General features: G+C 39.2%; 1 protein-coding gene across 1 annotated transcript in view; it reads right to left on the reverse strand.

The window, feature by feature from the left end:
* Positions 1 to 2,867: 2,867 nt before the first annotated feature.
* The window catches only part of LOC306765651 (uncharacterized protein), a gene marked incomplete at its 3' end in the record, with an annotated part of 28,361 nt that continues 14,060 nt past the window's right edge, over positions 2,868 to 17,168 (reverse strand). The window contains exons 12-21 of the mRNA XM_079253136.1: positions 11,110 to 11,217; positions 10,890 to 11,027; positions 9,167 to 9,245; positions 8,847 to 9,048; positions 6,908 to 8,702; positions 6,662 to 6,826; positions 5,801 to 5,974; positions 4,641 to 4,802; positions 3,509 to 3,555; positions 2,868 to 3,391 (exon numbers count right to left, since the gene is read on the reverse strand). Coding sequence (XP_079109262.1) covers positions 2,868 to 3,391; positions 3,509 to 3,555; positions 4,641 to 4,802; positions 5,801 to 5,974; positions 6,662 to 6,826; positions 6,908 to 8,702; positions 8,847 to 9,048; positions 9,167 to 9,245; positions 10,890 to 11,027; positions 11,110 to 11,217 — 3,394 coding nt within the window. The remainder of the gene's footprint in view (positions 3,392 to 3,508; positions 3,556 to 4,640; positions 4,803 to 5,800; positions 5,975 to 6,661; positions 6,827 to 6,907; positions 8,703 to 8,846; positions 9,049 to 9,166; positions 9,246 to 10,889; positions 11,028 to 11,109; positions 11,218 to 17,168) is intronic.

Genomic DNA, 17,168 nt, shown 5'->3' on the forward strand with positions numbered 1-17,168 from the left:
ACATCTAAATAAATAAAAGAAAGTGAAAATGTTTACTACATTCATAAATATACTACATTTTCATGAAATTAAAATACTGACATTAAAAATGAGTTTTCTGTCTTTTCTGATCAATGGCAGAGGTGTGCGTGAAACATTTAAAGTCTCTCCTAAACAGCTATTGAATTTGCGAAGTCTTCTCTGCGTTTTTTGAGAATTGTATTAGAATGGAAGGAAGTACAAAGCATCCCAGGTCAGCTGTCTGGGATTACAGTTTCTTGAAGGGAAATAGGTTAAATACATCGCATGCAACATTTGTTGTAATACTACAACAATGTGGACACACCTGCAGACCAAACATCCTGATGTCTCCATCAGTCTTAGGAAACCCAGTCCAGTGCTGATTCCAGCCAGCATTCTGTTTATGGTACAGTAACAATTTGCAGCATCAGAAACTTAATTCAAGAAATAATTATTATTTTATTTTATTTATAACACATTTGAATTTACCCTTTAATTAATCCTGCTATTTAGAATGAAGGAATTTCCCACCTGAGCACAAAAAAAAACATTTGTTAAATCTACATTCACACAAAAATTAATTTTAATATTAGCTATACAACGCAAACGTTTTTTTTTTAGCAGTATTCCGCCTCCTCCTCACTTTGTTTTGGTTGTTTCCTGACAGGAAGACAAAAGCAATTGGACGAGGCACTGGCCCAATTATATTCTCCCATTCAGAAATACACCAAAATGATGCTGAAGTCCATACTTCCATACTGACATCTCTAGAAACAAGTTACAACAGACCAAACACATCAGGACACAGCAAAACATTCAATTTTATTGAGTTTAATGATTTGAAATGATATTTTTGGCCACTGGGTGTCACTGTGGTAATGTGCTCTGAACGTCCCAAAAGATCAATTCTTTAATTGGAACAATTGTTCCAAACGATTCGATCTCGCAAATGTTCAATTTCTGCCATCACTACTATTAACCACCAGGATACTAAATGAACAGGTTACATTTAACAGACATGAAGCTCAATATTAAAGACTTTTCTTACCTTCATGGATGATTTTCAGGCTCGCGTGGAAACTGAACAACTTAAACTGTTTTTATTTTCTATCCCACATCGAATACCATAAAAACAGCTTTTCTAGTTGTATTAGCGTCGTGTATCGATCAGAGTTTCTCTCAGCAGGCGGGTGTTTGTTCGAATGAGGAAGAAGAAGCGCAGCTGACCTGCAGATACCTGCTGATTGGACAGCACACCTGTTCTGATCAGGAGACACCACGTGACACAACAAATGTACTTCTGGTGAAAATCAGCATGCTGTGTGATTTATTTAACTAAAATAAGCCCAGTTAATAAAATTCATTGCATCATATAAGATGGTTTGTCATGGATAAATAATGCCAAAGTCCAGGCTAATAAAATAAAATTAAAAATCAAATGTTTTCTTGGAAATATTATCATTTCGGAGGAGCTGTTCTGCCTGTGAAGCCTCAGCACAGTCAAGCCAGCAATGAACCCAAGCTGATGTCAGATGGAGTAACATTCATTACCGACCAATACAAAAGGCTGAAATTGTGACATCTCTGACAATTAAGTTTTACAAATCACTCACATACAAATGTATCTCTCAAATCCAATAAAAGGTAATTATGTCTTTCTGTATTATTGGTTCCTTGTGATAAATTTTTTCATTATATTCAGATCAATAAAAAAAAAACACACACACACAATATGATTCATATAATATTTTAATAAAATTCTAGCAATCAAGTCAAAAATTTGGAGAATGAAACAATTGATGGTAAAATCTCCCAAATATTTTAATCTGAAAAGTAAAATATGTAGTTCAACATCTGAAAATGAGAAAGTCCAAACAGAAACAGCATGAGCCAAACAAACATAAAACTTGGAAGAATGTTTAAATACAAAGGGGAAGAAGTTTGTAAGGAATTAGTAGCACAAGAGCTTCATCAATCCATGAATCTAAAAAGACTCAAACTTTTTTTTTTTTGCTTGTTTGTTCTGTGTTTCTGTTTTTTAAATGTTCACAAAATAAATTAATAAGAAAACTAAAACCAGTAGAATATAAAGTAATAAGAGAAAAATGTTAAAATCATTAAAAACCAAAACTGGAAGGAAATGAAAGAATTCAGTAACATTTATCAAATCCTTCTGTCCATCCAGCCCAAACTGTCTTCACCACCTGCAATGCTCCTCCTCATTTTTCAAACCCACCATCATGATCGATATTCAAAGCGCCATTTCGACCGCCTTGTTTTCAGTGCTAGCAGTAAATGGATAAACCATAAAACACAAAAGTAAAAACATTAAAACTGTAAAAATAATAGATGAGAGAAAATAATAAACAATCTCATGCTGGATGGAGAGCTAGGTTACAGAAATGAGTCTTCAGGCGATTTTAAAAATGGACAGCGATGTGACATCTCTAACCTATAGCTGCAAAGAATTCCATATATTTGGAGCAGCGACTGGAAATGCTCTGTCCCCTCTGAGCTTCCACCTACACCTCGGTACCTCCAGAAGGAGCTGCAGCTGATCTGAAGCACCGGGCTGGCGAGTATGGGGAAAGCAGCTCAGAGACGTACAGAGGGGCCAGACCATGTAGGGACTTAAAAACAAATAATAGAACTTTAAAATTAACTCTAAAATGTAAGAGCAGCCAGTAAAGCGATGCTAAAATAAGTATATTGTGGTCTCTCTTACCTGCTCCAACTAAAAGATGAGCAGCGGCATTTTGGACAAGTTGGAGACATGAGAGAGACGTTACTTTCCTTATAAACTTTGATTAAACCCCCTGTCAATATGAAGTGGGAACTGAACTCTCAGAGGGTTAAACTCTTCATATTTAACACAAATCCACAGAGGAAACAAATGATCCAAACAAGAATCCAGGAAGCAGAGGATGAGTGAATGTGGTATTGAAGGTGTGGAGGTGGGTCAGGGAGTCAGAAGAGACCTGGTAGAAGGACAGAGTCCCAGCAGGACAGTCCACATACACTGCTACTCTGTTAGAGACAGAGGAGGAGGAGGAGATGGGCGTGACTCTGTTATTGTGCAAGACAGAATAACCTTGATCAGAGCATCTCAGACTCCAGGACTGATCATTGTATCCAAACACACACTCAGCGGTTTTTCCTCTACGCCTGATTTCTCTGTAACTCACTGCTACATCAACGTGTCCTCTCCACTCCACCTCCCAGTAGCAGCGACCAGTCAGAACATTCCCGCACAGCACCTGAGTCCAGTTAAGTCTGTCTGGATGCTCAGGATATGACTGATCCTCCTCCACAAGGGCCACCTTCCCGTTGTCGTCAGACAGTTTGAGGTTTCGGTTCACTGTGTTTGTGTCGATGGTGAGTGGACAAAAATCTGATGGAGAGAACAAACACAATCCAGCTGCACTTATTGATCTATTGAAACTTTGATAACAACTGATAACAGCGGAAAGATGGTTGAATGTGATGAATCTGATGAAAACACACTTACACTTCCTCAGACCAGGTCTCAACCATCGTTCTCCAGAAGGCTCCACTCTGAAAGGACGAAGATGGTCAGAGCAGCATCGTCTTCCAACACGCAAACATGGACATTCTATGTCTCATACACACTTTGTTCTACACTAAGAAAGGAGCAATCCAACATCTGGACACATAGAACATCTAGAAAAAACAAGCAGAGCCAGAAGGTTTTTTTGACTGACACTGTAAACACCAGTGTTTTTTTTCTTTCTATCTTCTCAGTCTCATCTCTTCAGCGAAAGAAACTGCAATAACTTGTCATGTGACCAAAAGCTGTATTCTTCCACATACACCAATATCCTACTGATCTCCTTCTGATAATATCCTCTGCTGAGCAGAATGATTCTTTCTTCTGACTCAGTTGTTCTGACTTTGTGCTGACTCATCTTTTCCACCATGTACACAGAGTTAAATAATGCTCAGAGAGGCTGTTTGAGGCCACATTGTGTCTTTCATCCTGTTTGTAGCTGCTGTTATTATGTGAAGTTATGTGGAGTTTAGAGCATTGCTTAAGTTTTATCTGGTGGTTTTATCTCTGAGCTGAAAGTTATCAAGTTTCTCATGAGGAAATGAGGGGTGTTGATGTGGAATAATGTCATTATTATTAACTCACGAGGCCCAGACCCAGAGTGACTAAATAAGAATCTCTGTTTACATGCAGAATAACTCCTCAGGGACGACGTATCTCCTGTTTCATGTGCACGGTGATGTCTGTCTTATCTGAATGAACTTTCTGGGTCTGTTCTGTGATTCTGAATCAGGAGCCTCCAATAAACAAAAGCATGACATAGCACCATATTTAAAAGGAGGTCTGCATCTAATGTTTATGTTTAAACATGCCCATATAACGAAACCCATCTCTGTCTCTGATCCAGGGTGTGGGAACAGAATGACAGACTGTTCCTTTAACTTGCAGAGTTGTGTCCACATTGAAGACACTCTGACCAGACGAAAGTAATGTTCACCTTGGACAGTTCCTAATCATTTGTTGTTTCATTAGTATCCAGCATAAAGCAGAGAAACTGGGGCTGAGTGGGGGCAAGGGAAATGTCTGTTCCTCCAATTAGACATTACATGTGACTGGAACAGCCTCGCCATACCTGAGTATGTGTGGATCCTTCAGTGCAGCCACCAGCAGCTTCGCTCCTACATCTCCTGGATGGTTGTAGCTCAGGTCCAGCTGTTTTAGACGGGAGGGGTTGTTGTTTAGAGCCGAGGCCAGAGAAGCACAGCCTTCCTCTGTGATCAGACATCCTGACAGGCTGCAGAAAACATACAGCACAAACTCTCAAACTAATGCTGAATCATTTTATTCCTTTTTACAAATCACATTAAAATACAGTGACACACCAATAGATACATTGTATACTTGTAAAAATTTGGACTCCCTAGAAGCTATCTTTAGCTTATAAATGGGAGCCAAGACCTAACAGTTTATCATAGAAATATAATAGAAAAACAATTCCACAATTTCTACCCCAACCCCCTAAAACTTAGATCCTCAGATTTCCTCAGGTCCACAGATACAAGACCTCAACTATGGAGAGAAATTTGTTTCTTTATCATCCAATCAAATAAGTTAGATTTGAAACCAAAAATGATTTTTTTGAGAGCAAACAAAAAAGCGAGGTATCATTTTTTTTTGTAGAGATACAAACAAATTAGGTTCCAATAAAAAAAAAAAAAAAAATGTATATTTGAGAAATCATACTTCTCCAACTTCAATCAAAACTAATGTTTCTAAGAAAAAAAAAAACGACAACCATTGTTCATAAAAATAAGTCCTCTTCTCTTTACAGTTAAAAACATTTGGTTACAAGTTGTAAAGTTTTGTTTGCAAATTAGTCCTCTTTGCTTGCAACTTCTAAAGTTTTGGTTGCAAATTTAACTGCATTTGATGGGCGGGGCCTGCGCTGGTGAATGAGAGCAGAGTTTCTATTGGTTGGTTTCACCTGGCTCCGGCGCCGGCCGCGCCTTCTGCGTTTCTCTGTGTTGTCTCAGTTAGGTACTGTGAATACTATAATTGAAAAACAAACCCAGACTGAAGTGACTCATTGCAAATGATCCCACTTTTAGGAAATGTAAAAAAGTTTTGGTTTGTAAAACTAATTTTAAACAAGATAGAAAAGGAATCATGACTTTTCAGAGTTCAGGTTGTGGGACAGGTATCAGGTTCAGATGAGCTCCTGTGTTGTAAGAGGTCTAAATCAGAGACACACAAATGTTTAGCAACCATGCAAAAACCTTGATGAATCCCAACCTGAGAGTTTCCAGTTTGCAGTTTGGACTATTTAGTCCACCAGACAGGTTCATCAGGCCTGAATCCTGCAGATCCGTGTTACTCAAGTCCAGTTCTGTCAGGCTGGAGGACTGGGAGCTGAGAACGGAGGACAGGGCTTCACAACTTCTCTCTGAGAGCTCACACACATTCAGCCTGACAAAAAATGACAGAGAAAATGAAAATGAATGAACATTTATCAGGTTTAATGTTTGATGTTGATTCAAAGACCACTTAAAGATAAATTTGTGTTTAATTCCACGAGTCATTTGATTGTTTTTACAGATCTTCATGCTTTTGCCGCTCATATTTTCATTATGAATATCTGTGCAGTTGTTTTACATAAGTTAAACACACAAAAGTGGCTGTTGGTAAAGTTAGTGCAGTTTACCCTTTATGTACTTTAAAAAAAAGAGTATTTCAATAAAGATTTATTTTAAATCACTCATTTTGATGAATCCTGACCTGAGAGCTTCCAGTTTGCTGTGTGAACTCATCAGTTCAAACAGGCGCTTCAGTTCTGAATCCTTCAGGCTGTTGTGACTCAGGTCCAGTTTTTTCAGACAAGAGGAATGGGTGTTGAGAATGAAGGACATGTCTTCACAGCTCCTCTCTGAGAGGTTCCAAACATTCAGCCTGAAGAAACAGTTACAAATAACCAGATAAAAACATGATCAGAGATCTCCATAGGGATTGAGCTAAGATGGCAGGACAAGCACAAGTTCCCACTTTGTTCATTATATCTAAATACTATATAAGGCGACCACATTTTAAGCTGACAATGTTATCATGAATCAGAGACTGTATAAAACAGAACATGTCACAACAGGACAGAAACCTGACCTGAGGGTTTTCAGTTTACATTGTGGACTCTGCAGTCCAACAGACAGACGCTTCACTCCTGAATCATAGACACTCAGGTCCAGTTCTGTCAACCTGGAAGACTGGGAGCTGAGAACTGAAGAAATAGCTTCACATCCTTCATCTGACAAGGTGCAGATACTCAGTCTGAAGAGGAAATATGAAACATAGTAAACTGTGACATTCTGTATATAAAAGCAGCAGAAATATTATATCACTTGTACTTACAGAGCTTTGTTGGAGGCTTTGACCACTGGCAGCAGCCTCAGAAGAACTTCCTCTGAAGGAGAGTATTTTTGCAGGTCAAACACATCCAGATCTTCTTCTGATGACAGCAAGATGAAGACCAAAGCTGACCACTGAGCAGGAGATAGATCATTTGTGGAGAGACGTCCTGATCTTAGGGAGTGCTGGATCTCCTCCACTAGAGCACAATCATTCAGTTCATTCAGACAGTGGAATAGATTGATGTTTCTCTCTGCAGACAGATTCTCACTGATCATCTTCTTGATGTACTGAACTGTTTCTTCATGGATCTCTGAACTACTTCCCATCTGTGACATCAGTCCTTGTAGGAGTCTCTGATTGGTCTGCAGTGAAAGACCCAGGAGGAAGCGGAGGAACAAGTCCAGGTGTCCATTTGGACTCTGTAAGGCCTTGTACACAGCACACTGATCTAGATACTGTGGATCACATGCTTGAGAGATTACTTCAGTTTCATCTTCTTCCATCAGATTAATTCCAGAGTTGATGAAGGTCAGACGGACATGAAGAGCAGCCAGAAACTCCTGAACACTCAGATGGATGAAGCTGAACACCTTCTCTTCCTGTTGGTACAGTCCTTTCTCTTTTTTAAAGATCTGTGTGAACACTCCTGAGTACACTGAGGCTTCTGTAATATTGATGCCACACTCTTTCAGGTCTTCTTCATAGAAGATCAGGTTTCCTTTCTGCAGCTGATCAAAAGCCAGTTTTGCCAGAGACTCAATCATCTTCCTGCTTTCTGGACTCCAGAGTGGATCTGTATCAGCTCCACCATCATACTTGTCCTTCTTCACTTTGATCTGGACCAACAGGAAATGGATGAACATCTCAGTCAGGGTCTTGGGCAGATCTCCTCCCTCTCTGCTTTTCAGCTCACCCTCCAGAACTGTAGCAGTGATCCAGCAGAAGACTGGGATGTGACACATGATGTGGAGGCTTCGAGATGTCTTGATGTGGGAGATGATCCTGCTGGCTTTCTTTTTATCTCTGAACCTCTTCCTGAAGTACTCTTCCTTTTGAGGATTAGTGAACCCCCTGACCTTTGTCACCATGTCAACACAGTCAGGAGGGATCTGATTGGCTGCTGCAGGTCGTGTGGTTATCCAGAGGCGAGCAGAGGGAAGCAAGTTCCTTCTGATGAGGTTTGTCAGCAGCACATCCACTGAGGTGGACTCTGTAACATCAGTCAGGATCTCATTGTTGTGGAAGTCCAGAGGAAGTCGACACTCATCCAGACCATCAAAGATGAAGACGACCTGAAAGTCTTCAAAGCTGCAGATTCCTGCCTCTTTGGTTTCAGTAAAGAAGTAATGAACAAGTTCCACCAAGCTGAACTTCTTCTCTTTCAGCACATTCAGCTCTCTGAAAGTCAGTGGAAATGTGAACTGGATGTCCTGGTTGACTTTGTCTTCAGCCCAGTCCAGGGTGAACTTCTGTGTTAAGACAGTTTTCCCAATTCCAGCCACTCCCTTTGTCATCACTGTTCTGTTTGGTTCATCTCTTCCAGGTGGGAGTTTAAAGATGTCTTCATATCTGATGGTTGTTTCTGCTCTGTCTGGTTTCCTGGATGCTGTTTCAATCTGTCTGATCTCATGTTCATTGTTGACCCCTCCAGTTCCTCCCTCAGTGTTGTAGAGCTCTGTGTAGATCTCATTCAGAAGAGTTGGGTTTCCTGCTTTAGCAATCCCCTCAAACACACACTGGAACTTCTTCTTCAGGGCAGATTTTAGTTTACGTCCACAAACAGCGGCTGTAAGTTCTGAATGAGAACAAACAACATAAATAAACAAACATATCTGCCATCTCAAGATTTACTATTTGTACATGTGCTGCTCAATGTGTCAAAACATCAGTAAATGTGTCATTAATCCAGCAGGTTCAATGTTTCTACAAATCCTCTTACTGCTCTGCAGACGTTCAGCCAGCTCATCCTGCTTCATTCTCTTCAGGAAATCCACTGTGATCTTCACTAATGCCTCTCTGCTTTTCCTCAGCTCTTCATCCTCATCCTCCAACACTGAGCATTCTGGGTAATCTGGACTCAAAACCTTCTGGATCTTCTTCAACTCATTCTTTACAAACGTGACCACATTGTCTTCCAGCAGCTGGGACAGAAATGATATGAATGATACAATTAGACTGAAATCACAGAGTTACAATCAGCGGAAGTGTTCTAAGAAGTGAAGCGTCAAGGTGATTTAATAGACGAACACATGTACAAACCTCAAATATGGAGGCAAGCTGTGTTTGATTCTGCTTGGCCGACCGACCAAAACGTTCCTCTGAGCTCTCCTGGTCCACACTGTGGAGGGAGAATCAGTTAACTTTATGTTGCATAAAGAAGCTGCTTTCAGGTTTTCTGCAGCTCTCATCAACGCAGTTATAACGTGGTTTCTGTTTTGCACAAGACACAGCTGATTAACTCTGAAGCTGCTCATTATCATTGTAGCAGGAGGAATCATTATGGAGGAAGAACTCCGGGAACTCCAGCATTTAGTAGCCCAATTAAAAGCAGATAATGAGCGGTTGCGTCAGGAATGTTCAACTGCAGTTCCTGACCATAATCCTGCAACATCATCATCATCATCATCATCATCATCATCATCATCATCATCAAAATGTACAGTAAGAATTCATGATACTTCTAACAAGTGAAGGAGAAAGCTGAAGTCAGATGAAGCACCGTGAGAAGTTGCCAGTCCTCTGGCTGGGACCTTCCACTGCCCTCCTATGGGCTGATTCATGCTTGTGTAACCTAGAACGCTTGAACTTTCGTTTATTGTTACATAAAATCTGTTTTAGTGTTCATATACCTGAAGGGAACTCAAAATCCCTGCAGTTTGCTTTAGATCATAGGCCCCTCCCTCCTGATTAGTCACCCATCCCCCTCCCCTTTTGTCCATTTTCTCTTGTAGCAGAGGAACTTGAGCTGTCAGGTTTACAGATGTGTCTTTCTTCTTTGTTCACCGCAGAAATGAAACAGACTTCCTCCTAAGTTCCTACAACTGGGGCAATTTAATCATCAGCACAACACAGAAACTGACTAGTTACACTTGTTGCTGTGGTGGGTTGACTGGTATTTGTGCTCTGAGGTGACGACTGGTCTCCATTGTCCTGGGTGCCACTTTATCTGCCTCTGATCACTGCCCAGCTGTGTTTGTATGATCATTTTCATCACTAAACACTTTCATTCTTGGTATTTCCCCACATTTACTAACCTGCATTATTGTGACTATACTCTCCAGTAGATTTAATAAGCAAGCATTGCTCTATAATTGGAGCAACAAAGTAATACAAAAATAAAAAGGATACTAAAGTGCCAACAGGGACCTTAGATTTAAGCACCTCTTGGCAAAGCTAATTTGTTCAGTACAGCATAGAAGCCAGACCACCACTCTCTGTTCAGCTTTAGCTAGAATTTGTCTGATACATGTTTTCATTTGGACACACAGCTGGGTTTAAGTACAGGGCCAAGTTAAGGTCTAGGTTAAGGTCCATAACTCTGGTGGATTCTTACAGAAAAGCAAATATTTTATTACAGCTCAGGGTTCAGCAAAACGTTTCTTCCAAACACACATCAGGGTCTGGAAATGCTGTTTTGTTCTCTCAGACTGGCACCAGAACCAGATGGAATTTTATTCCACCAGACTACTGAATCAGATCCCTGCTGATAAATCTCAGATCATGGTTTGTGACAGACGCATCAGACTATTTCCAACTTGATGCTCCATTTTCTACAACTCTGCTGTCTTGTCATTTTTATGGATTTGATTCACTAATGAAGCCACATTGTAAAACCTGGAAGAAATATAAAATACTTAAAAATCTTGGGATTTTTTCTCTTCATTACAGAAACAGTCACAATAACAACCAAACTTCCTTTCACTTAGATGCTGAACTCTTATTTTACATGGTCACAACATTTACTTCACGTTTAGCAGCTCACCTCACTGTTGCTGAACATCCATCCAATTTGAAATCATAAAGGTGAAGCATCGAGTTATTGCTCTTTAAGGACACACAGCTGGGTGCAGGTGCAGGTCCAGGTCCAAGTTTGGGTTCATATTCAGGCTGAGGCTGCTTTCTGAAATACAGATGTTTGCTAACATGAGTGCTGAGCTCTGACATAGAGACGACTAATGAACAGATAAAGTAGGTCGTCTTACCTCTGAGCTTTGCTCTGGTTCTCATCTTCCTCACACAGAGTAACGTCCTCCTTTCTGTTGTCACACAGAGGAACGTCCTCCTCTCTGTCGTCACACTGATACATGTTGCTGAAGATACATCAGCTCACACACCCTTCAATCTTCATCTACAGAAGAAACAAAATATTTTATCTTTACATAAACTGAAATCCTCCTTTTCATCATTTGTGGTGTTAAAAAATTAGCAGCTGCTCCTCTTATTGGCTCTGGTTTTCTGTTTAATAGCAGCTGAACACAGGAGGAAGCTGCAAAGAGCTGCTGGACTTCTACTATCAGGCCACAGAGACAAGGAACTGCAGCACAGCACACACATCACCATGACAACAATTAAGCAACATTACCATTTGCTTACACCGAAATATATACTGAAACAATTCTATCAAGCTTCTCTTGGGAAGGCAAAGAGGATCATACACAATAATAATTCACTTGGAATTTTCTGGGGTTTTTTTTTCAGCAAATGGAAACAAACAGCATGAACATGAAAACACAAGAAATTTATTAAACACAGCCGAAGAGCAACTGTTTGGCTCTAAAAGGAAAAACTCTGATGATTATATTAATTTGTTGGCAGCTGTAAACAACTCTACAGATTTAATCAATCTGAAAGGGTTTAACCACATATATGTTGATCACACACTGTAGCTGTGGAGAAATCAGGATGGAAACTAAATGAAACAGAACAATGAACACAATGATAGATGCTGTAACTGGTCAAAATAAAAACATACAGAATTTTTCTAACTTATTTGTCTTTTCATACTGAGCTAATTTAAAATGGATTCAGCAGTTTTCCATGACTTTCCAGTCTTCCCACTTCCATTCACAAAATATTTGATTTTCCATCATGTGTGGACAAAAAATTGTAAAAGATTGAAATGGCGGATGCTAAATTTTCATTTCTTCATTCATTCATTTTCATTTCTAATAAAAAACTAATAGATATAAGTGTCGGTTTTAGCAACAGTAAGTAAGATGAACAGTAAAGTACAGAGAAAATATGATGGTCAAGCACTTGTTTGTAGGATGGAGAGATATTCTTAAGAAGATTTTAATCTTAAAATACTGAAGTTTAGAACTAGATGAAAATAGGACGGAAGGTAATCAAGAACAAAATGCTCCAACAAGGAACATAAATACTTAAAAACAAACACAAAACCAAAAACCTTCTTGATACCTCTGACTGTAAACAAAAGGAGAGGCTCAAAATTCTAGTTGTCCATGTTGAAATACCATCATTGTAAAGAAACATCGAGAAACAGAAAGTGAATGTTTAAAGAAACTATGTTGGACTGGAGCAGCAGGAATAGCTGAGTCCAAAGGCTCTGACACAGAAAGAAAAACAACAACAAAACCATTAAACTATTTCACCTTGACGAAAAATGACGAAGGGTGCATCTAGAATCTGGTAAAAAAAAAAAAAAAAAAAAAAGCTACTTTTAAGGGTTGGGGAGGGTCATGTCCATTTCTTAATATGCTTGTCCAACACATCTGAATCAAATGTCTGAATAATTCCCTCCTCTGCATGTCATTCGGCTCTACCAGGTCTGGTGACAAGCTGCTGACCTTGTTTGGTTGTTTTGCTGCCACATCTTTTTCTCTTTGTATTTTAACAATAAACGGACTGTTTTTATAGAACGCATTTCTAAACATGACAAACAGGTTTTAGGTATCACACACACACACACACACACACACACACACACACACACACACACACACACACACACTACTTCTATAAGTATATAATACATGTAAGTGCTTATATATCATACAATGATAGCACTATGGACACATAAGGGCAACATGAGGGTCTGTGTCTTCCATGAGGACACTTTGGACTCTTCAGCACTGACATTCTAGTTGGTGGACACACTGATGCTCTTCCAACCACTCACCCAGTAATTAAATGTGTTCAAATGTGTAATCTTTATGTTTTTCAGCAAAAAGCTGTCAGCTGTTTGTTTTTCATAAAAAAAAAAAACCCAGCAGAAATCTGCTTTTCTATACTTAAAATTAAGCATAAACTACTGTAAACACGCTGCGGGAGAGCATTAAAAGTTGCTCTCTCACTGTTTGAACCTGAACGCATCAGAACATCAAAGCAAAGCAAAGTAAAAATTACCCAAAGTCAGAGCTTTAGGGGGTCGGTATGCAGCGATACGCAGTACCAGCACTTTTAAAATCTATTCCTTTGCGTACTGCAACTTTTTTTACATGTATAATGCGTACCAGGACTTTTACTTTAGCTATCAGTATACCCTCCTACGACTTCACCACATATTATAGAGCAGAAACAAAAAACAAAGTTTTAACTTACAGTTTGTCGAATGTTGCAGAAAAAAAGTCTTCACTCGACAGAAACCAGGTAAACTTCCTGGAATGAGTTGGGACTGCAGCGGTTAGCTGAGGGAAGACAGGTAAGAGGATGAGGTAGGAGGATCAGGTAGGAGGAGCAGTCTGATCGTCATCAGGACTTTGTCCTTGGTGCGCAAGTTTTCTTTGATGCCAGAATGGTTTACATTAAAAACAAAAAGGCTTTTCATTGTCATTTATTTACTAACTGCATGCCTGACAAAATTGTTGAGTTTAGATGTCATTAAAATTGTTTTATAAAATTAAAATATTCAAATTTAGGACTAAATCTCTGCTATTTCTTCACTTCCTGCTCATTTCCAGCAGCAGACAGAGTTGTAATCTGCAGATTTTTTCTTCATATGGTGGATGAGCGATTTAGATCAGGGAACCATGTACATCTGCCACCTCTTCTGAAAGTGTAAGGTGACTGCTTAATATGGAAAGCACCCTTCTGTGCATATGTCAAAGCAAAACCTGAAAAATGACAATGACAATCAGACAGAACCTGTTACCTCTGGGTGGAGCTTTATATTTAGTTGAATGCCAATGCAAAGTAAGCCTAACCATGTTGAAATACCATCATTGTAAAGAAACATCGAGAAACAGAAAGTGAATGTTTGAAGAAACTATGTTGGACTGGAGCAGCAGGAATAGCTGAGTCCAAAGGCTCTGACACAGAAAGAAAAACAACAACAAAACCATTAAACTATTTCACCTTGACGAAAAATGACGAAGGGTGCATCTAGAATCTGGTAAAAAAAAAAAAAAAAAAAAGCTACTTTTAAGGGTTGGGGAGGGTCATGTCCATTTCTTAATATGCTTGTCCAACACATCTGAATCAAATGTCTGAATAATTCCCTCCTCTGCATGTCATTCGGCTCTACCAGGTCTGGTGACAAGCTGCTGACCTTGTTTGGTTGTTTTGCTGCCACATCTTTTTCTCTTTGTATTTTAACAATAAACGGACTGTTTTTATAGAACGCATTTCTAAACATGACAAACAGGTTTTAGGTATCACACACACACACACACACACACACACTACTTCTATAAGTATATAATACATGTAAGTGCTTATATATCATACAATGATAGCACTATGGACACATAAGGGCAACATGAGGGTCTGTGTCTTCCATGAGGACACTTTGGACTCTTCAGCACTGACATTCTAGTTGGTGGACACACTGATGCTCTTCCAGCCACTCACCCAGTAATTAAATGTGTTCAAATGTGTAATCTTTATGTTTTTCAGCAAAAAGCTGTCAGCTGTTTGTTTTTCATAAAAAAAAAAAACCCAGCAGAAATCTGCTTTTCTATACTTAAAATTAAGCATAAACTACTGTAAACACGCTGCGGGAGAGCATTAAAAGTTGCTCTCTCACTGTTTGAACCTGAACGCATCAGAACATCAAAGCAAAGCAAAGTAAAAATTACCCAAAGTCAGAGCTTTAGGGGGTCGGTATGCAGCGATACGCAGTACCAGCACTTTTAAAATCTATTCCTTTGCGTACTGCAACTTTTTTTTACATGTATAATGCGTACCGGGACTTTTACTTTAGCTATCAGTATACCCTCCTACGACTTCACCACATATTACAACTTATATTTGTTGATTTTAATGAAAACATTTTTAAAAAGTCTCCTTAAAAGAAATGTATTGTTAAGACCAGTTTAGACACACAACACCTGCTGTAGCCCACAATGTCACGCCGCACGTCACATTGTTCACTTGCTTCTATGCTTACATTGAAGTGGACGCGTTTTGAACGAGAGTACCGTATTTTCACGACCATGAGGCGCACTTAAAAGTCTTAGATTTTCTTTAAAATGTGCGGCGCACCCTATAGTGCAGTGCGCCCCTTGTGTGCGTGTTGTTGTTGTTGTTGTGATCGGACGTAGTAGAGAACACCATGAGAACGTTAAAGGGTGAAGTGTGGGCGTTGATCGCATATAAAAGAACAGGTATGTGCGTTATGCAGAACACCTTTTTCTAACAACCCTGAAAATGTCAAAAAGACACGCTTATGAAGCACAGTTTAAACTGAAGGCCATCAACTACGCCAAGCAACATGGAAATCGAGCAGCCGAGAGAGAATTTAAGATTAATGAATCGATGGTTCGCAAGTGGAGGAAGATGGAAAACGAGCTCCGACAGGTAAAGAAGATGCAGCTGAGTTTCCGTGGACATAAAAGGCAAGGTGGCCCGAGTTGGAAGAAAGACGCTTGGGCTAACGTGTCTGCTGGCACTGTTATCCGCGCTTTCACAAAAGCCGGCATCATTTCCGAGGAGCCGCACGGCACGGAAAGTGATTCTGACAGTGAAGAAAGTGAACCTCGTATGTTTGCTGGAGTTTTAGCGCAGCTGTTCAATTCAGAAACAGAGGATGAGGACTTTGATGGGTTTGACTGATGACGATTACCGGTAAAAAAAAATGTGAGTACCAAACTCAGTTTTGGTCCCGGTCTATTTTTAAATACGCACACTTGTGTGCTTGTTTTATCCGTGTGTTTTACCATGCCCGCGCCTATTGATGATTGATTGATGAATAAAAAATGTTAGTACTTTGTAATCAATACTTAAATAAAGCACAACCCAACTCAGTTTTGCTCCTGCTCTATTTTTAAAAAGGCATACTTGTATGCTTTTGTGCATTGAGAATGTTAAGGGGGAAGTGTGGGCGTGGATTGTACCGGTATATAAAACCCGCGCCCAATGGTCAGGTGCGCTTTATGTATGTGTTAAATACAGAAAGGACGCACATAACTGAAACTGCGCCTTTTAGTACGATGCGCCTTATGGTCTTGAAAATACGATAAAAGCGGAGAAAAAAACTATGGTGGCTGTAATGTTACAAACTGGAGCAGAGTCGAATGATGACAATAGTACTACTTAACAGTCATTTACTACACCAGACAATGAAGGTCAGATGCTGCAAACTAAGTGTATGGCTGGTCAGTATTTTGAGTTTTTGAAGATTATTCCTAGATTTTCTAGATTAAAGATAAAATAATATTGCAAAGTGGCATGGACCAGGCCTAATGCTATGAAAAACATGTTTCACAGAGGAAAAGTGTAATAGTAATACACTGTTAAATTAGTCTGGTAATAAGCTAAATACGTCTAAATGTATTACCTTTTTTTTTTGTAACCCTTTCATGAATAGTGGCCCTGTAGTGGGCTCCTATTTACAAGCTTTTTTTTGCATATTCATGAATGAGGAGGGTATTTTTGTAAAAAAACAAAACAAAAAAAAAACAAAACAAATACACTTTAGAGGTTTTTTTTTTTTTTTTTTTACAACAATGTGAAAAATGTTGCATTGTTTTTATTATTTATTCACGCATGAAAGGGTTAATGAAGTTTAAGTTTAAGTATTTACTTTTCAGTGTTATATTTGATGTCTATGCAATGAGGCTTGAAGCTCATAAAAGTATCTCCATGGCCCTTTGATTTTGTCAAATGTGGATTTGATTTAGAATTTGCTGTGTTTGTTTTTTGTAATTTCTGTGCTAAAAAACTTTTAATCTACGGATCAATTTATAGATCTACATGTAAGTATCAGCCATGTTTTTGTCCCATATTTGCATGACAAACTGACAGCAAGTCATTAAGGGAGTACCAACACTTATTTTGTTACACTTAAAGCAAAGTGATACAA

Source organism: Telmatherina bonti, assembly GCF_933228915.1.
Source record: "Telmatherina bonti genome assembly, chromosome: 14".
Classification (NCBI taxonomy): Eukaryota; Metazoa; Chordata; class Actinopteri; order Atheriniformes; family Telmatherinidae; genus Telmatherina; species Telmatherina bonti.